General features: G+C 54.6%; 1 protein-coding gene across 11 annotated transcripts in view; it reads left to right on the top strand.

Annotated features, from left to right (window-relative positions):
* SRCIN1 (SRC kinase signaling inhibitor 1) overlaps positions 1 to 19,978 on the top strand; it is a 68,019-nt gene extending 48,041 nt beyond the window's left edge. For 4 of the 11 annotated variants that reach the window (XM_049860679.1, XM_049860677.1, XM_049860675.1 and 1 more), the window contains 9 exons: positions 4,926 to 5,056; positions 5,201 to 5,348; positions 5,671 to 5,917; positions 6,411 to 6,645; positions 8,463 to 8,617; positions 8,966 to 9,118; positions 10,224 to 10,346; positions 14,095 to 14,241; positions 18,893 to 19,978. In XM_049860679.1, coding sequence (XP_049716636.1) covers positions 4,926 to 5,056; positions 5,201 to 5,348; positions 5,671 to 5,917; positions 6,411 to 6,645; positions 8,463 to 8,617; positions 8,966 to 9,118; positions 10,224 to 10,346; positions 14,095 to 14,241; positions 18,893 to 19,027 — 1,474 coding nt within the window. In that variant the 3' untranslated portion in view covers positions 19,028 to 19,978. Of the gene's footprint in view, positions 1 to 4,925; positions 5,057 to 5,200; positions 5,349 to 5,670; positions 5,918 to 6,410; positions 6,646 to 8,462; positions 8,618 to 8,965; positions 9,327 to 10,223; positions 11,665 to 12,671; positions 12,781 to 14,094; positions 14,242 to 18,892 lie in introns of those variants that run through there. The other 7 variants (XM_049860676.1, XM_049860672.1, XM_049860680.1 and 4 more) reach the window with 6 other exon arrangements.
* The last annotated feature ends 777 nt before the right edge of the window (positions 19,979 to 20,755 follow it).

Below are 20,755 nucleotides of genomic sequence, written 5' to 3'. Positions count from 1 at the left end.
CATCTGGCATAATTCCTGACTCTTTTTCCTGGCTTGATGCCTGCTTTTGCAATGGGCTTGCTTCCTACCAATCCACAGTCTGGCTTCCCTTTGGTCTGCATTCTTACTGTTATGTGGCCAGCTGTCTGATTTCACTGTGCCCGCTGCCTGCTTTCATTCTGGCCTGTGACTGGTGCTAATTGACCCTTAGGGTAGAGCATTCAAGTGGAGTGTTCAGGTGTTGCCATGGCTCCAGCTTGGTGCTAATCAGCTGCTTGCCACCACTCGGTACCCTGATCTCTGAAACTATGTGTATCCAAGGAATATCCTCTTCCTTTTCTTAGTTCAGGGAAACAAGGCTGTAGCTTGTTCAGAAAAATGGGAAATAGAGAACACCTGGCCCTCCAATGCTTTGGGATGGAAAGGCTAACAGGACAGTCTTCTGATCCAGATTTAGCAAATGGCTGCCTGGCAATGATTCGATTGTCTGGCACCATTGAAGGGAAAAGCCTCCTTTCCCTGCGCATCCAGTGGGCACCCCAACCCCACGCTATTGCAGCCTTCCCTTGTCAGTCCTTGGCTTCTGAGACAGAGGCCCTGTTCCTTCTTCTCCCCCCCTCTTGGTGGCACAGGGTACTCGGGGACCTGAGGTCCAGCTCTAGCACTGAGGAGTTTTGCGACTCCACTTCCTCATCTGTGCCTGGTATTAAGATTTTTGCAGGTCTCTCCAGAGAAGGTTTGGGGTGACTCTGGGAGCCAGGAGAGGCTGCTGAAAGGAGCCCGGCTTCCTCACTAGTCTGGGCCCCTTACAAAAGGGCTCTTTGAAAAGGGTCAGGGGTCACTGCTCCTCAGCCGTGGGCCCACACAGCCTGGTGGTGCATGTGCATTTCAGCAAGACACAGGCAAAGATTCCCATGATGCCTTGTGGCTGAGGTGAAATAAGGAGCCACTCCGTGTGGAAATAAGCCAGCAACAGCCACCTCATTACTCTAGGGGTGAAAACTAAGTGACAACTCCAGTCAGATCTCCAAGTGAACCAACAGCTGCCATCCCCCCTCACCCAGAAGGCTCCTGTCCTCTCTCTGCCCCCTTTTAGTCAGCACAGAGGAGCTGCGTTGGAATTTTCAAAGGGAACTTTACTGAGACATTAAAGGAAAATAAAAGGAAATCCAAAAACACAGAGGCGGAAGAGATGAAAGATTAATTTATGCTCCTGTCAGGATGAGTGTCTGGTCCTTGGCTTCCTGGGGGCCTTAGTTCTCCCCAGGAGCACACAGACTCCCCACCCCCTGCCCTCTTATCAGACCCATTACTCAGACTGCTCACTTGAGAGACCTGGGGGCCTGGAATATTGCTTCGTCTGGCAGGATTCTCCAACCTCATCAAATGGGGTTCCTGCCCCATTGGGTAGGGCCTGGGCTGGGCTGTATGCCAGCCTGCAGTGGCTCCAGCCTGGCCTTGGGACCCTCCCTGCCCAGCTCCCATGACCTCCCTGGGCGCTAAATTGGCTGGTATTAATTAACCCTGCAGGCCCATGCTTACCACCGCTCTGGCTGCACTCCTGTGAGACTTGTTCTTGTCTCGCTTCGTCCTGCCGCTCTCTCTTGCCCCAGCCTCTTATAGGGAGTTAAGCCTGGTTCTTATTTCATTTGACTTGGCTCCCTGACCTTTCCATTTCGCCAAGGACCACGCTCTGGCTGGCCATTGCCTTTAGAGGCAGCCTTTGCTGACTGAGACCTTTTGGCCCCTGGAGCCTACTTTTACCTGGCCCAGGGCTGGCTTTGTGGCCGTGCGACCTGTGCAGTCACACAGGGCCCATCTTCAGAAGGACTCTGTGCTTGGTTTAACGCTCTGCCGTCACTGTCTTGAAATTCTGAATAATTTCTGAACAAGGGGCCTTGCATTTTCATTTTTCATTGGGCCCAAATTATAGTTGCTTCTGTCCTGACCCTCCCTTCTCTGCCCCTCCAGGACTAAATCTGGGTCTAGAAAGCTCAGCCACTTCCTGATCCCAATGTCTAGACCAGCTGGTCTGGGACTCATTTGCAGAGCCCAGAGCCTGCGTTAGTTAGAGCAGATTGAATTATCGGAAAATCAAGAAACTGATTGAACCTAAGGAGAGCCTGGTCCCTTCCCACCTCAGTGTTGCAGTAGGCTTGCCTGAGTCCTCCTTTAAGTGAGGGCCTCTTCCTCCTCAGAGTGATGTTTGGGAGTGACCATTTTACAAATCTGGCACACCCTGAACCAGTCAGGTGTCACACGCACAGGCAGAGGAGATTTGTTCTTTCACAATTTGGGGAACAGTTGGTGGCTCAGTGGGTGTGTGTGTGGGTACCGTCAACTCCATGTGGAAGCCAGATGCAGCAGAGCCCAATGGCTGAAGTAGATCCTGCTTTATCATGAAATGGCTGTATAACCTTGCACAAGTTATTCATTCTCTTTGAGCTTCTTTGTTTTTAATGCCAAAATCAGTTGTATTAATTAGGGTAGCTAATTAATTAAAAAAAATTTTTTTAATTAATTAGGATAGCTGCTATAACAAATACCAGTAACCCAGTTGCTGTTAAGTCAATTCTGACACATGCTGTGGCGACCCCATGTGTGTGAAAGTAGAACTGTGTGCCATAGAGCTGTCAATGGCTGATTTTTTGGAAGTAGATTGCCAAGCCTTTCTTTCGAGGCATCTCTGGGTAGGTGCTCACCTTTTGGTTAGCAGCTGAGCACATTAGCTATTTGTACCACCCAGGGACCCTGTTATATCAAATAAGCCCCCAAATTGTATAATGGTTCAAAATAAGGCATTTTTTTCTTTTTCATGGAGCAGTATTGGGTGGGTTAATGGAATAGCCCTCCTCCAGCAGTCATTCAGGAATTCAGGCTGATGGAGTTTCTTCTGTTTTCAACATAAGCCTTCGAAGATCACCCAGGTGTTCATCACCTTTCCAGCCACCCAGAAGGGGAAAAGAGCAAGGAGGAGCTTCCATGAGAGCTCCTGGGGACAGGTGTGGAAGCAGCACATATTCCATTGCCTAGACCTTAATCAAATGGCCACTTCTAACTGCAAAGGAGGCTGGGAAATGTAGTCTACTCTCTGGGCCACTATTCGTCTGTGTGTAGTGGCAGTAATTAGAGTTCCCATCTCATAGGATTTGTTGTGAGGATTAAATAAAGTAATGAAAGTCAAGGGCTGAGTGTGGCATCAGGCAGGCAGTAAGTGCATAATTCAGGATAGCTCTTTAACTGTTAGTGCTAAGTTACTGGAGTTTTCCTTGGCTCCAGCCTGGCCTGTCTTTTTACCTGCTAGTTGGCTGAAGATATATAAGGCACACTGATAAGATTTCCCGATGACATGAAACTTGTAAGGGGGAGCAAATCTATTGGTTGGTAGAACAAAGATTCAAAAATTGTTCCCACCTGGATTGTCAGGCTAAAATCTGGCAACAGATGGGATTGGACAGGAATGGATGTAAAGTCCCATATGTGGGTCAGGGATGTCAGTGTCTCAAGCACAGAATAGAGATGACCTACCTGGGTGGCAGTTCTTGCCTGCATTTATTCATTCGTGTCACAATTATTTGCCATCTACTCTGCACCAGGAACCGTGCCAGACTCTGGGAGTCAGAGGTGAACCCAGAAGACATGGTCCCTCCCTGCCTGAAGTTGGTGTGTGTGTGTGTGTGTGTATGTGTATGTGTGATGGGGGAGGAGAGAGAGAGAGGCAGAGGGAGAGAGAGGGAAAAGGAGAGAGAGATGAAGGGAGAGAGGGAAGGAGAGAGTGAGAGGGAGTGAGAGAAGCTTTCTAGGCAGAAATATCGGCAAGAGAGAGTTCTGAACTGCTCTAAGCAAGCCAGCAGCCATCCAGAGACAGGAGATGCAGCGGGAGGAGGGGAGACAGGGGCAGCTCCCATGGACTGGACTCTTGCCGCACGCTTTCCTGTCTTCACTAACCCATTTAATCCTCACAATGGCCCCATGACTAAGGAACTCTTACCCTCCCATTTTTTGGACCGGGTAGTTGAAGCCTGGAGTAATTAGATAACTTGCCTGAAATCTCTTAGCTGGGAAGGGCAGAGCTGGGATCGAAACTCCCATCTGTTTGACTCAAGAGCCAGGTTTTCAACTATTACCCTTATGCCCTTGTTGGCTGCATTAGAGAATTTGGATTTTAGCCTGAGAATAAAGGGATCCATTTAGGGTTCAATGCAGGAGGTGGTGACTTGGTCTGATTTGCATTTTAGAAAGATGTGGGGGCCTTAGACGCACAAGCTCAACATAAATCAGCTGAAAATCTAAAGCTGTCTTAGGTCTCAAGGAAAAAGGCTGAGTGACTGGATCATTTTAGAAAAGGTAGGTGGACGTGGCAGTGACCTTTCTGGAGAAAAGACCCCTCGGGGCAGGTGCAGCTGCCTGTAGCTCTTGGAAAGACAGCTGAGGTCTCTGCTGCTTCTGTGGCTGACTGAGGATCAGGGGATCTGAGTTACAGGGAGCAGATTTGGGCTGAGCTTGCTCAAGATCAGAGCTTCCAGTACGGATGCCCGGGGCCCCTCGTGAGGTCTCTTCATCTCCCAGAGTTGGCATTTCTGATTTCACCTGGGCATGTGTGTGTGTGTGTGTGACCAGTTCCCTAACAGAAGTCTGAGAAGCATAACAAGGGTGACATCGGTCCTGCTAGACTGAAAAAGAAAACACATTATATACCTATAATAATTAAAGCACCGTGGTGTTAGCATAAGAATAAACTATATAGTCAATGAAACAGAATAAAATGTTCAGAAATAGTTTCAGTATATCAAGAGTGTAGTATATAATGAAGGTGTCGTTCCACCTTCCCTGGTGGATGTCTTTTAATTTGGATCTGACCCATGGCCTGATTTCTTTCCAGCTGCCCAGTGTCAGGGGGCTGGGCTGGGGCCAGAGGGGCTGAGAGGGTCTCTCTGTGGCTACAGTGACTTGGAGAAGTCAGTGGAGAAGATCCAGAGGGACATGTCCCACAACCACCGGCTGGTGCCTGGGCCTGAGCTGGAGGAGAAGGCGCTGGTGCTGAAGCAGCTCGGGGAGACGCTGACTGAGCTCAAGGGTGAGCTTGGGGGCTGGCGGGTGTAGCACATGGTCAGGGAGGGGTGCAGTCCCAACCCCTACCCCGACTGCCCTCCTGCTGCCCATCCTCCCAGCCTTCAGTGCTCCTTTCCTCCCAGTTCACTCCTTCCCACCCTCCCCTCAGCTCACTTCCCAGGCCTGCAGAGCAAGATGCGGGTAGTGCTGCGTGTGGAGGTGGAGGCAGTGAAGTTCCTGAAGGAGGAGCCACAGCGCCTGGACGGGCTACTCAAGCGCTGCCGTGGGGTCACGGACACGCTGGCCCAGATCCGAAGGTCATTATATCCCCGATCTCTGATTTCCCATGGGTCTCAGACTGGGCCCAAATCAATAGATCAGCCTTAATCCTTATCCTGACTTCCCCAAAGGCCACTGATGTGCCGACTGGATCTGGCCCTCCGTGCCAACCTATGACCCCTCTGCATGTTGTAGGCTCGGCTTTCCCTTATGCTGAATGCAGTCATTCCTCCCATGGCCCTTCCGTCTCTCCCATAATATTCCAGAGCTCTCCTCACACCCCATCCCTCAGGCCAGGCTTCTGTCCTATCGGGCCACCCATGCTGAACTCACGGTTGCTCCTAACTCTTACCAATCCAGGCAAGTGGATGAGGGTGTGTGGCCACCCCCCAACAGCCTCCTGAATCAGTCCCCCAAGAAGATAACAGCTGAGACTGACTTTAACAAGAGCTTGGACTTTGAAATGCCACCCCCCAGCCCTCCATTGAACCTGCATGAGCTGAGTGGGCCAGCCGAGGGCGCTCCCCTGACCCCCAAGGGCAGCAACCCCACCAAAGGCCTGGACACTCCTGCCAAGAGAAGCATGGACAAGGCTGTGTCTGTTGAGGTACTGGGGCCTGGATTGGGGTGGGTTGGGGGAATGAGCTAGATTCATGTGTTCTTACCACCACCCTATGGTGGGAAGTGCTGGGCTTGTGGGTACTTTTTCCTGAGGGGGAAATCACTTCTCTAATGGAAATCTGAGAAGCATAATAAGGGCGATATTAGTCCTGGTAGAACAAACATATTGTAAAGCTATAATAATTAAAGCAGTTTGGTGTTAGCATAAAAAGAAACCATGTGGTCAATGCAATAAAATAGAATGTTCAGAAATAGGTCCAAGTATATCAAGAGTATAGTATACAATGAAGGTGGCATTCCAGACTCATGGGGAATGCATGTGTTACTCAAGGAGAAGTTGAGGGTCCTCCAGATGCCCAGATCAAATGTGAGGCTTCCTTTTCCATTCCTTGCACGTGTAGCTGGGGAAGGGGCTGAGGCCGCAGAAACCTCGGACCAGTGCACCCAGTTCAGCCTGACTCTTGCCCCCTCCTCTCAAGGCTGCTGAGCGGGACTGGGAGGAGAAGCGAGCAGCCCTGACCCAGTACAGCGCCAAGGACATCAACCGGCTGCTGGAGGAGACCCAGGCGGAGCTTCTCAAGGCCATCCCTGACCTGGACTGTGCAAGCAAAGCCCACCCGGGCCCAGCCCCCACCCCTGACCATAAGCCCCCCAAGGTCTCCCATGGCCAGAAGGCAGCCCCCCGAACGGAGCCCAGCGGGAGGAGGGGCTCAGGTATGGGGGCAGGTAGGGGAAGGTGGAGAGCCCAGAGGAGGGGACCCCACCCTCAGGAGCTCAGGCTGGTGGGGGAGGCACTTGGGAGTGAGAATCACGGAAATCAGTGTGCCAAAGGGTGGGGCTGGGCGATCAGCAGCTACCCCCTCAGCCCACTAAGGGGAGACTGAGCCCCAGGAGGACTGAGGTAGAGCTGGCCTCCTGACTCCATCCGGGGCTTTCCCACTGCCCCAAGGGCTGCTGAGAGGACCACAGGGAGACTTAACAAGTCTAGGCAGAGAGCCCTATGCCTGCGTATTTTGCCTGAGTTTGTGCTGTTAACCAGGCTTGCGCTAATAGCTACCAACATGGTTCCTGGGCCCCCCAGGCTCACAGGCTGGTAGGGGAGGTAGAAATCTGAACAGTAATGGCAGTTGCCATTCATTCATTCACTCCTGCAGCACACATATTTGTTAAGCACCTACTGTGTGCCAGGTGCTGAGAATAAGGAAAAGCATAACATAGTGCCTGCTTTCAAGGAGCTCAGAATCTAACAGGGGAAGTAATATTTATGTTTACCAAGCACTTACTATGTGACAAAAGGAGCCCTGCTGGCACAGTGGTTAAAGAGCTCAACTGTCAACCGAAAGGTCAGCAGTTCGAACCTACCAGCCACTCCGTGGGAGAAAGATGTGGCAGTCTACTCTTGTAAAGGATTAGAGCCTTGGAAACCTTATGGGGCACTTCTACTCTTTCCTATAGGGTTGCTATGAGTCGGAATCGACCCGACAGCGGTGGGTTTTTGGGTAACATGTGACAAGAACTGTCCCAAATGCTTTCTATGTATCAATCCTTATCACTTCACCAACCCCAGGAGGCAGATGAGGACACTAAGGCTCAGTGTGGTTAAGTAATTTGTCGCAGGCCGTACCTAGTGCGTAATATCGGAGATAGAATACAGGTGCTAAGTGTGATGGCCGAGGTGAGCGTCAGTGCTGTGCAGTCCTAGAGGAGCCCTGGAAAAGCAGGAAGGGCTGCCCAGAGGAGACTTGCACTGGAGTCTTGAAAATAAAAAGGCTCTTCCCTGGTCAGTGAAGGGCATTCCAGGGAGAGGGCAAACGCCTGGAGGCATGAGTTTGGTGTTGCCAGAGCAGGGTACCCAGCCTGGGAGTAGCAAGCAGAGCTGAGGCTAGAAGCCTGGCAAGCACAGATGGTCTGGTGTTGGGTTCTGGGCCAAGGAGCTTGGATGGGGTTTGGGGTGATGGGGAGCCACAGAAGGATCAAAGGTAAGGGAATATCATGGCTAGAGTGGCCTTTTAGCAGATGGCCCTGGAAACAGGGCCTGGGGAACAACTTGGGGAAGGGAGAGACTGGTGAGAGGGTTCAGGCTCTTGCAATAGGAACAGCTCAGCTGAGAAAGGTTGAAGATCCCGCCCTGCAGGGGAGAGGGGCGGGTGGGGAGGAGATGGACTAGAGCAGTGCCTCTCAAGCCGGACTGTGCACAGGAATTGCCCCATCTGTTAAAATGCAGATCTGATTCGTGGATTCCGCAGGTCGCACAAGCTCCCAGAGATAGCTGCTGACTTTGCTGACCCAGAGACCACACTTTGAGTAGGAGGGGTTAGAGCGCTGTAAGAGGAAGGGTTGACAGGACTTGGTGCTGGACTGGATGAGGGGAAGAAGGAAGGAGGAAGGGCTGCTGTGTCCTTCCCCCTGCCCTCTCTTCTCCACCTCCTCTTCCCTGGAGGAAGAAGGAGGGTTTATCCTGGAGTCAGATACGGGAGCCCTGACTTCAGGGTTGTGGGCCCTCTGACGCACAGCTCCTTGGCTGTCTGCAGATGAGCTGACAGTGCCCCGCTACCGCACAGAGAAGCCCTCCAAGTCGCCCCCACCACCCCCTCCCCGCCGGAGCTTCCCCTCCTCCCATGGCCTGACCACCACACGCACCGGCGAGGTTGTGGTCACCAGCAAGAAAGACTCGGCCTTCACCAAGGTACCATCCCCACCTTGTGCAAGGGGTGGGGGTTGAGTTAGGGGAATGCCTGAGATGACTTCTGGAGACCCTCTGGGGTGGGAGTGAGGCCCTTCTCTCAGAGGAAGTGTAAAGAAAGAAGGGGAGTGGCCAGTGGTGACTCTGTACTTGTGGCTTGAGGTCCCAAGGTTATGTATGGATTCCACTTCCAGCCCAGGCCTCTGCTGTCTGGGGCATCCTGGCAGGGGATGGAGGAAGTGGCAGATGGAGCTGGGGTTGGTGGGAGGTGGTCTGGAAGTGATGGGCCCAGGAATGAGCTGGTGTTGAAAGGGGCAGAACCTGTTCTTGATGGGGGCACCTGCCTTGCAGAAGGCCGAGTCGGAAGAGCTGGAGGTGCAGAAGCCTCAAGTGAAGCTGCGCCGTGCCGTGTCCGAGGTGACCCGCCCAGCCTCCACACCGCCCATCATGGCCTCAGCCATCAGAGATGAGGATGATGAGGACCGCATCATCGCAGAGCTGGAGGTAGGTCAGGGACACTCCCTGTCCCCGAGCCTTCAGCCACGGCACATTCCCTTTCCCTGCCAGGCTGACCCCAGGCCCAGGTGGCAGGACTAGGACAAGTGGATGGACTCGCGGGTTCCTGGCTGAACAATGCCTCATTTGGAAGCCCAGCCTTCTCGCCTGGATTTCTTCTCCACCGAAAAATGTGCAGGGGGAGTCTGAAGTGCTTGTAGGTTGGAATTTGTTGATTGTAGTCTCTGAGACCCCCATACCAAGTGTTTTGAGAAGAGAGTGCTCTGAGACCCCCAGACCCCAAAGTGTCCAGAGAGAGTGCTCTGAGACCCCCATACCCAAACGATCTGAGAATACAGTGCTCTCAGACCCCTATACCCAAGTGTTCTGAGAACAGAGTGCTCTGAGACCCTCAAACCCCAGAGTGTCCAGAGAAGAGAGTGCTCTGAGACCCCCCTTACCTGAGTGTTCTGAGAACAGAGTGCTCTAAGACCTCCATACCCGAGTGTCCTGAGAACAGAGTGCTACGAGACCCACCTTATCCAAGTGTCTTGAAAACACTCAGTGTTCTGAGACCCCCATACCTAAGTGCCTTGAGACTCTCCTAGTGCTCTAAGACCTCCATACTCAAGTGTCCTGTGGTGCCCCCACCCTCAAATGCCTGGAGACTGTACTGTCAGGAGCCTCTGGAGGAGGAGAGGAAAGAGAGGGCCGAGTGGGCCAGGGGTCATGGTGAGGGCCAGTGGTCATGGTGAGGGCCAGTGGCCATGGTGAGGGCCAGTGGTCGTGGTGAGGGCCAGTGGCCATGGCGAGGGCCAGGTGTCAGGGTGAGGGCCAGGGTCATGGTGAGGGCCAGGGGTCATGGTGAGGGCCAGTGGCCATGGTGAGGGCCAGGGGTCAAGGTGAGGGCCAGTGGCCATGGTGAGGGCCAGGTGTCAGGGTGAGGGCCAGGGTCATGGTGAGGGCCAGGGGACATGGTGAGGGCCAGTGGCCATGGTGAGGGCCAGTGGCCATGGTGAGGGCCAAAGGGATGAGGCTGAGAGTCCAGTGCTAGGCCAGGTCAACCTCCCTGCTGCCCCCGCCTCCAAACCTGCCCTCACCTTCTGCTCTCCAGGTGTTTGAGAGAAGTTCAGTGTCTTCCCTTCCCCCCACGCCCCGTCGTCAGCCGATCCCCACCTTGCTGTCCCCCCAGGACCTGGGGCCCCCCGGGGGCTCAGCTCCAGGCCCCACATGGAAGGTAACGGGTCTGCTCCGCACCTCTCATGGCTCTCTCTCTGCTTTTCCCTCCACAGCTTCCTCTCCTCACCTCTCACGCTAACCCGCTAACACGCCAGCCATGGTCCCTGCACCCGCCAGTAGCCCAGCTTCACACACGTGAACTCACCCCCCTCACCGGGGACCAGGCACAGGAGCCTTCCTTCCCTCTGGGCTCCTAGGCGGTTTCCCTGGAAACTTCAGCAGCCCGTGGCAGACCTACTGCCTCTTGCCTGGGTACCTGCTGGTACTTGGTGTACACTTGCTTTCAGGCTTGTTCTGAGTCTGGCCCATTGAATTTGGGGTATTTTGTTCTGACCTGCAGCCTGACTTTCAGTCTGGCATGAAGCCTGCATTTTATCTTGGTCTAAGACTGGAGTTTGGGCCTTGCTCACTAGATGACTTTTGGTCTGGCTCAGAATCACTTTGGCTTAGGCCCCTGCCTAGCCCTCACCCCATCTCCCCTGCTGTTCTGACTGTGCCTGGTGGAGGCTCAGTTCCACCCACTAGAATCTGTGTCTTCCTCTGGGGGCCAGGACACCCCCGAGGGAAGGCTCCTCTACAGGCTTCTTCCTCCCATGGCACCATCTTGCCCCCTCTGGTCAAGGAGCTTGGAATGGAAGAAACCCACGCGCTTCCTTGGCTGCTGGTTCTGTCTTTCAGCATTGGAAGTTCTCTAACTTCAATCCCTGCTGCTGTCCTGCTGCACTTATTTCCTCTTTATTCTTTCTTGGGAATTCTGGGGTGGACCCACTGTCTGCACCCCTGAGCGCTGTGCTACTGGCTTGGGCAGGGCAGGGGAGGGGCCTGGGTATCTCTCCCTCTGCCCAGTCAGGCTGGGGCAAGAGGCCCCTGCTCCGGGAAGGGGAAGCCTCCTGTGCCCACACGCACTCACTTCCCTCCTCTGGTTCTCCCTGGTCCACACTGGGCTCCCTGATGGCCGTCACGTGACTTCCGGCCTGGCTTGAGGCCGGGTGGTGCTTTGGGCTCCCTGGCCTGGGGAAGCAGACAGGCACCAGATGGGTGGACAATGCTGTCTGCTGGGCAAAGAATGGGCACAGAGCAGTCTGCGGAGCCATCAGGACTGGGAGCATGGAAGGGGCGCCTCCTGAGCTGGCTGTGCCCTCAGCACCTTGACCCACTGCACCCAGCCCCTGCCTCTTTCTGGCTGTGGGCACAGCCCCATCCCTGGCCTTTTGGGTCTGGCTGATCCTCTGCACCCTGAGGTGCCATCAGGCAGTGGAGCTGGGCAGGCATGGGACCATCCACTCTGCCTCCCCAGCCTGCACCCCCACCTCCAGGTAAGCAGGTAGTGGGGCTGGGTGGGTTGCCTTGGAGGGGAGGGGTTAGGGTCCCTATGGCTCCCCATGCATCTTCCCATGGCCCCATCTAGTGGAAAGAGCACTGGTCTTGGAGTCAGACTTCCTGGATTCAAATCCTGGCTCTGCCACTGATTAGCTGTGGGTAAGTGACCTTGGGTGAATCACTTAACTTCCCTCACCCTCGGCTTCCTCATCTGTAAAGTGAGGACAATGACAGTAGTAGCCATGTCACAGCTCACAGTGCGGATTGTAGTTGAGGACGTATGTGACAGTGCCTGGCACAAAATTGATGCTCAGAGTTAGAGCTGGGATTCCCTGAAGTTGGAGGGGGGACAACTGGGGCTTCTCTCAGCACTCCACTGAGGCCAGAGCCTGGAATGCTCACTCAGAAACAGATGGCCAGAGGGAGTTTGTGCACAGCAGAGGAACTTGGCAAAGTCTGAGCCCTTAACCTTGTGGCTGTGAAAGGAGGTGGCTTGGGGAGGCGATCCTGGCCTGAGACAGAATGATGGCCCCATCCTCGAGGACTCTGCCTACCGAGCTAACAGTCCCAGTCATTGAGTGCATTTCAACTAACAGCTCATATTTCTTGTACTTACAACATGCCACATGCCCACATGAGCTTGCTTCATTCTTCACCAACCCCACCGTGAGGGTGTTACTGTTCTCCCATTGCACAGATGGGCAGACTCATCAGGAGTAAGCACAAGATGTGAACTCTTCCTAGAGTTTAACAGGGGAGATGACAAGTGACATGTATCAGTGCTTCTAGGTAAACTTGCAGCTTTGCCAGAAAGTGGGAGGCCACAGGATGTGGTGGAAAGAGACCTGAGTTCTAGTCCCAGTTCTGTCTCTGCCTCCCCCGCCTCAGTTTCCCCATCAGCGAAAGGAAGGGGCTGGGCTCACCCATCTCTAACCCCCCATCCCAGCTCGGGGCCTTTGGGTTCCAGGGCTCACACTCTTCCTTATCTTCCTTCTCTCCTCAGGCTGCTTCAGGCCCCAGGGCCTTCTGTGTCCCTCGGATCGTCTTGACGGAGTGTGCCCCCAACCCTCCTTCCCTACCAGAGGCCAGACCCGAGAAACCTGGTCCTAGGATGGCCCCCACCCCTCGTCCCCGGACTTTGGCTGGCAGCAAGAGGGTCTGGGATGGCCCACAGGCCTTGCCAGGGGTAGCAATTGAGGCTGTCCGACCCAGGAACAGCTCAGTAGCTGAGAAGGAAGTGGCAGCTCTGAAGACACTGGGTAGCGGGGTCCACAGCCCAGAGGATGGAGAAGCCAGGGCCCCCTATCCTCGGGGACCACCCTTGGATGGGACTCAGGAGTCCTCCACCACAGAGGTCCACCCAGAGGAGACCCACAAGGACTCTGGATGTGATGCCAAGACCTGCAGCAGGGAGTGCCAGGGCCTGCTGGGTGCCAGCCTTGGCTGCACAGTGAGGGGTGCCACGCCCCAGCGGGTAGACAGCCTGGAGGAGATGCTCTGGGAGCTGGAAGCCACCCTGAGCGAGATGGGCACAATCCCCACCACGGGGCCCCCTGGCAGCCCCACACCTCCATCCCCGGGCCCCCAGGTGGCTGCCTCCTCCGCGGTGCTGTCCTCCTGCCTGCACATTCCAGTCTGTCTGTCTTCAGAGCTGGAGGGAGTAGGGGCTGCATGAGCACCACGCCAGCCCCCTCCTCCTGCTGGCCTTCTCTCAACTCCTGCTGTCCTCCTGGGAGCCTGGTGCCGGGTACGGGTTTGCAGGCAGAGCCCAGGGCTGGCTGGGAAGCCGGCTTACCCAGGGGTCTGCCCACCCAGCCCTGGGCAGGGACCAGGTGTCTTCCCCTCTGCTCTGTATCCGTACATGAACAAATAAAGTTCTCTCCCTCATTTCCATCCACATATTCTCCCCCTCCCACTCCCCGTCTCTGACTGTCTCTGTGGTTTCTCTGCCTGCGTCTCTGGGTCCGCAGACTACCTCTGGGCAGGCCTGGTAGCTGGGGTGGTTCAAGGGAGCCGGACTTGATTCAGGTCTCCATTTTGAGGAGACTTCACCCCCATCCTCCTCTTAGGAGGAAGGTAGAGGCCTGGGGCTGCTCTACCTGCCATGTGCTCCTGGGCCCAGGATGGGACCCCTTGCCGGAGTGGGGGTGGGGCCAGAAACCCTCACTTTAGAAGTGACTTCCCTAGGAGGACACCAGATATCCTTCATTCACGGGAGCCACCAGAGTTCTTGAGCTGTTGGGGGGACCTTATGCCTGGGTGCAGCGATCCGACCTGAGTCTTGGACTGGGATGTGGCTTCAGGGAGGGTCTCCAGTGTCCACTGAGGAGGTCCTGACCCCAGAGACTCCACCAAGTCCCTGGGAGTCCTGTGTGATGGCATGTCTCCCTGGAACCCCCAACCCAACCCTGTTCCTCTTCCCGCAGAGTGGCGGTGGTAGCGTGCCACCCATGAAGGTGGTGACTCCGGGGGCCTCTCGGCTGAAGGCGGCCCAGGGCCAGGCAGGCAGCCCCGACAAAAGCAAGCATGGCAAGCAGAGGGCCGAGTACATGAGGATCCAGGCCCAGCAGCAGGTAAGGGTGGGGTTGGGGTGGGGCCAGGCCCAGGCTGGGCCAGCCATTCAAGGTCCTTCAGCACCTGCAGGACCTGTCCTGAGCTACTGTTCACAGGCATCTCCTGCAGGTTTTCACTTGACTGCCACCCCACCTCTGCTGCTCAGAGAGACCCTCCCAGGCCAGGACTGCCCACCAATCTCCTGAACCATCTTCTCCCTCTTGCCCCCAATCCCAACACTCTGAATCAGGTTAGAATGCAAGTTCTCAGCCGGACCCCCTCCCTTGCAGGAGTCCCCTGGCTTCCCATCACCCTGCTCCTGAAAGAGCTCGGGGAGAGGGAATTTTATGCTCCTCCATCTTCCTGCCACCCTGCTCCTCTCCTCTGCTCCCTTCCCCCTGTTCTCTGGTTCCTACAGGCTCTTGGAGGCTCCCACTTTAATCTTAGCCTCCCTGTTAGCTCTTAGGTGAGATCCCTCAGCTGAGGGAGAAATCGATTTCACGTCTGCTTTTCAGCCTGTGGTAGTGTTTCACTGGATTCACAGCTGACATTGCGGGGGGCGGGGGCAAGGGAGAAGCACTTTGGCCCCCAGAAGGGGTGGGGATGCGGAGGGAGTTACAGGAAAACTGCCACCCCTTTCAGATTTAATTAGTGGACTTGGGGACCGCGATGGAGTATCTGAACCTTACCTGTGCCCGTGGATGTGGCTGGCGGAAGGTGCAGGGTGGTCCCTGGCTGGGGTGTTGAGAGAGCCTCTTAGTGCCTTCGTCTGGTTCAGTAACTCCTGTGAGCAGATCCTGGATGCAGGCCCGGTCTGCATGTGCTGCTGCGGTGGGGCAGGGGCCATGGAATGCCTTCATGCTCTGTCTTGAACAACGTCTAGGTTCAGGGGCAGGAGGTTAGAGATGGAGGCCAGCCACCTCCTTTATAGATGAGGGAAGGGACTTCCCAACAGCAAGTTGACATCAGAGCTGGGACCTGGACCCAGGTGTCCCAAAGCCCTCCCTACCACACGGTGCTGTGACAGGCCTGGGCACCCAAAGCCCTGCCTTCCCAGTGGCTCCAGGGAGAATCTACAGAGACTGGCCAGCCAGACCCTGCCTGCCCTGGCCAGCCTCTCCACAGTCTTCCCAGATACATCCTGAGAGTCCCACCCACCGACATCTTCTGCCACTTCTAGTTGCCTCCCTGCCACCCACCTCTATCTACTGTCACTCCCACTCCTGAGTTCCAGGATCTGTCATAGTGCTGCAGTGGTGGCTCCTTCTGTCACCATTGGGTGCCTAGGGAGGCAGTGAGGGGGACAGAATTCCGCAAACATCCTTGCCACAGTCTTGTCAACACCCTACCTTCACCCCTCTTTCCTGCCACCACTGTGAAGGAGCTCCCCTCATCCCTTCCAGGCTGCTCCCTCCTTTGTGCCCAGAAGAGCAGCTGTTGTTTATGGGTGTTCACGCCTACATTATCTTGTCTCACACTCACCATACCTTAAAAGAAAACAAAAAGGTGGAAGAGAAGAGCAACACAGGGCCTCGTGTGTATCAGTTGGAATGCTTTTAGCTGCAGAGAGCAGAAACCCCGACTCAAAATGGCCTGAGCAACAGGGAAAGGTATTATCTAGCAAAACAAGAAGTCTGGAAGCAGGGAGGTTCAGGGTTGGTGGATTCAGCAGTTCAGGGATCTGGGCTTCTTCCACCTTTTGGTCCTGTTGGTCTATCATTGTGACTGCCCCCCCCCCCGCTTCCCTCAAAGCCCCCCACGAGATCCTCCCTCTCTTCTCATTGGCCCATCCCTAAATCAGTCACTAGCGAGGAGAAAGGCATTGCTCTAATTGGCATAGATCCATCAGGGTTCACCCCTTGGGCTAGGGGAAGCCCAGCTTCTCTTGAAGCCCATGGCAGCCCAGTGCCTGATTTGGACAGGATTCAGTTAGCAAAGAAGAAGGGCGTACACAGGAGAGGGTACTGGGAATGGCCCCGGAGGAGACAGGCAACAAGGCCTGGAGATGAGCGACACCCTGATGGGAAGCCTATGCCCTGGAGCATGGACAGCTGGTCCTCATGCTCTGGGTACAGAGTGAGGGGTGGACTCAGCCCAGGCAACAGAGCCGGACACGCACGGGGCTCAGCTCTCTGGGCTCGGCGACTGTTCCACGTTTCATCCAGCTGAAGGCTGAACATCTCTGAGGTTTTGCCTTGCCAGAAAGTGACAACATGCTGCTTCTCTGGACATAATTGGGACCAACAGGGGAGGACTGGCTGGTGAAATGAAGGTGACAGGAACCTTTGATGACAGCAGCTGTGTCACCAGAAAACTCCAAGCCTCACAGGGCAGGGCCACTGAGCACAGTTGGACATGCCCCTTCAGCTTCAGGAAAGTGGATTTTGGATGGTGCCTTGGCTAGAGTCTCCTGGGAGGGAAGATGGCCTGAGAAGACTTAAAAAAACAAATGCTTACAGTGCGACCATAATGGTGCCTGTGAACTAGAAAGGGGGCGGCATCTGTGTAAACCTGGTGAGCGCTGCTGCACGCTGATGTTTAAAGGGCTTGCACGGACTGTGGAAGGAATGACACAGTACCTGGGTGAGGACACCGTGTGAACACAGGAGGCAAACGGCAGCACTAGCCGAAGAGGCTGGTGTTCCAAGACCCAAGCTTGGAACGGACTGAGGCTTTTGAAAAATGGTAAAAGGGAGGAACAGAAAAGGCTTTTAGCTAGAAAGATAGGTTCAGAACACAGAGGAGAGCTGGGGGAATCGCTCCCTTGCTTGGGGACATGGTGAGATGTGAAGGACACCAGCGGACGTGCTTCCCTTCCATCTGGCTTTGGGAGAAAGACCTTTAAATGGAGAAGAGTAGAGGGCAGGGGCGGAGCACTGAAGCCCGAGGTAAGTGACAGATAGTAGGAGAGCTCTTGGTTGCCTTTGGTGATATCTCCAGGCCCCAGTAGTGGGAGTCCCATGAGGACAGGGGCCATGCCTGGCACATGAATGGCACTCAGTAAGGGACTCAGTGAAGCCAAACATCTTGTGGCTATGGTCCTAGAACCCCTTTGAGTAATGGATGAGCAACTGGATAAAGAGGAGGGGGGCCAGAACTCCCAAAGAGGTAAACTGTAGGCTTTGCAAACCACGGAGTGGTGAGCTGCATGTATGTTCCTGGCAAAAAGCAGGACAAGTCACTGAATGGACCATTGGTGCACACGTGGAAGGAAAATGGGCGATCTCCAGCAGTGGTGGGGGCTGCAGTCTCCTCATTTCCCTTGGAAGGAGTTCCCAAGTTACTGGAGGCAGGGTCTGCTTTTGGCACTGTCTAGCTTTACCCCAGAGCCCTGGTGACACAGTGGTTAAGAGCTAACCAAAAGGTTGGCAGTTGGAATCCATCAGCCGCTCCTTGGAAACCCCATGGGGGAAGTTCTACTCTATCCTGTATGAGTTGGAATCAACTCGGCAGCAATGGGTTTTTTTTTTTTTTTTAGCTTTACCCCAGGGAGCCATGTGATAGAGCCACCCCACATCCTTGTGCTTGGGTTGGGGGAGATCGGTGGTGATACGGGCTTGTGGGAACTGGAGTGACCTATCCGGACCTAACCTGAGGGAGGTCTCCAGTAATGTGCCACAGGACTCTGTTTGCAGTCCTGTTCCTTTCAGCCCTTTTTTTTTTTTTTATCAAGGTGGTTCGGTTATCACACACCTAGAGGATCTCAAAGTTAAGTGTACAGCGGAATCACCTGAGGCACTTACTTAAAATGCAGATTCCTGAGCCCAGGCAAGAGATGGATGCTGGAGCAGGCCCAGGAACCTGCATTTGTAACATGTGCTACATGGCATCCCCTCCAGGTGATGCATAAGGCTTTCAAGCCATAATTTGGAAACCCCAGCTCAAGAGAACAAATCTCTAGGACAGGGAGTCTGGTGGAGGTGGGGAGGAGAGAGGGCTGGTATTTCTAGCTATTAGAGCTGGCCGGTAAGCTCAGGACACCCCATGAGGGAGGGAGCTCCCCAAGTGTTACCAGTGTGGCACAACTCAAAGCTGGAGTACCACTGGTGGGAGGCGCAGCAGAGTGCCTGCGTTGGGCAGGGGGCGGAGCTGGACCTGATCAAGGCCTACCCTCCCAGGTTCCAGAGGCTCTTTAGAAGAGTGCTTTCTGGGAAGAACAACTTACTCCTCAGGTCCCTTCACTAGACCTGCTGAGGCTGAAGGGGGCCCGACTGAACTGCTGGCCACTGGCACTAAAAGCCTGCACACCACCAGCCTGGCTGCTCCCCTTTCACCTCCCTGCCAGAAGGGCTGCACCCCTGTTGCAGCTAACATTTCACTTCTTCTTCCTCCCTCCCCTGCCCTCTGCCCACTCTCCCCGTCCCTGCCTGCGTGTCTTGGGCACAGTCTCCCTTGTGCCTCTCTGGTTCTCTCTCTTCTGCCTTCTCTCTTTTCCATCAGTAACTGTGGGCTTCCCAGGTCCTTTTGTCCAACCCCACGCTCCCCTACCTCCTTTCTGCCCCTGCTTCGCCCCCTCCTCACACTCTCTCCAGATCCCCCTCTGGTTTCTTCCTTTTGCAGTTAATTTTCTTTTGAATTTGTTGAAGTTTCTCATTTTTAAAGCTTTGATTGGGGGCCAGTGTAAAGGCTCTCCCTTCCTCTCTCTGACCCCTGACCCCTTTTTTGTTCCAGGCCACTAAACCATCCAAAGAGATGAGCGGGTCAAATGAGACCTCGAGCCCAGTCTCAGAAAAGCCTTCGGCTTCCAGAACCTCTATCCCCGTATTGACTTCTTTTGGGGCGAGGAATTCTTCCATCTCCTTCTAGAAGCCCCCTCACACCTCCACCCCAGCCTGTCTCCCTCCCTCACCCCTGCCATTTCTCTCCTTCCCCACTCTTCTTCCCTTCATCTTCACCCCGCCTCCCCCCATTCTCCAGATTCCCTGAAGGGTTTGCCACTGACGTGGCCTCCTCAGCTGTCTACACCCATCCCCTCTTGGTGTTTTTGGTTTTTAAATGACTCACTTTTAATTATCTTTTTTTAAAAAGCAAAACAGTAAAACTAAAAACCAAACACACCACCTTCCCTTGATTTCCTATTCCAAAATGGCCTCCTGTTGGCCCACTTCCTGTCACTCCCTTTTCTCTTTCACCACTCTTCCTCCCAAGTCCGTCCTGCAGTGTCTGCACCCTCCCTTCGCCTCCCTGCCTTCCCCCTAACTTCCCAAGAGAACTCCAAACAAACCCTGAGCCACGGAGACTTGGAGCAGGCTGCGAGAGATTCACTTTCCTCTTACTTGGATACCTTCCTGGAGGAACACCTGGACGTTGGACCAACCCCGATATCAGGCTGGAAAATGGGATGTGGGGAGACTCTGGCCCCGGAGATGGCCTCACTCCCTGTCCAACCTCGGGACAAGACTGAACTCTGCTGCTACCCTGCACCCCTCCACTCATGCTCCCGTGGGCCTGGCATCACCATGAACAGGCTGGAGATGGAGGTGGGAGTTTGAGAGGCCTTAGAGTATGTGTGAGGCCGTGGAATCTGTGTATACTTGGAGAGGAGCTTGCTTACTGGGACTCACTGTACTGGCCGTAAGGAGCATCCTGGCCTGTGCTGAGGAGAGGAAGCATGCCATTTTGGGCTTTGCTGGCTGTGGAGGGTGGGTGGAGCAGGCAGCCATCACTGGGGCACTGCCTGGGACAGGGCAGCCCAAAAGAGGGGTACTGGGTACTTTTAGTTTCCTAATTTAGCACTTTAAATGACATTAACTTATTTAATGGGAGTGGGGTGGGCAAGAATGAGGGGCCTAAAAAATTAGATTTTGAGGCCTGGAGGGTGGGAAGGGTTTGGTTGTGAGGAAAACTAGAGATGGAGTTGATGGGGACAGTGAAGACACTCTGACCCCACTGGTAGGGGGGTGACTTGATCTCCCTTTGAGGGTTTTCAGGGAGGGGGTAAGACCTGATATTTAAATGGAGAGCTGGTGACCCCAAGTGAGATTCTTGAGGGTACCTGAGGGCTTGACCAGCTCTGGCCTGTGGATGGCCTGAGGGCGCAGATTGTAGAGACTGGCTTTAGGCTGGGTCTTGGAGAGGGAGAAGAGACCAATTGTCGTTCTCAGCCCTAGCGCCCCCAGAGGGAAAAGTGAGGGGCCTGCAGGGAGGCTCTGTGGGTGGGGAGGGGGAGGAGGATGGAGTGAGGAGTCCCAGGGAGCAGGGTTCTGATTTGGAGCACAAAGCGGGGTAAGCCCAGGGGAGGGGGGAGTTGGGATTAGCTCCCCCGCCAGCTAGCACAGAAAGAAGGAGCCACTGAAGGGGGGGAATCCTAGACTTGGACTCCTGCTCTGGGGCCCGGCAGGGGGTATAGGTCAGCACCTGGGGAGAGCCAGGGGTTTGGGGAGGACGGGGGAGCTGGGTGTGTTTCTTCATTTCTTTTTTTGTTGTTGTTGTTGTTGTTTTTTTGGTTGGTTCATCCTTGTTTTTTAGCTTCTGATCATTTTTGTACAAAGGCAAGCAAGCCTTTTTGAAAAATAACAAAAGAAGAGGAAAAAA

This window comes from Elephas maximus, chromosome 19 (genome assembly GCF_024166365.1).
Source record: "Elephas maximus indicus isolate mEleMax1 chromosome 19, mEleMax1 primary haplotype, whole genome shotgun sequence".
NCBI lineage: Eukaryota > Metazoa > Chordata > Mammalia > Proboscidea > Elephantidae > Elephas > Elephas maximus.
Note: the sequence above shows the minus strand (reverse complement) of the source record. Positions and strands in the feature narration are given on the sequence as shown.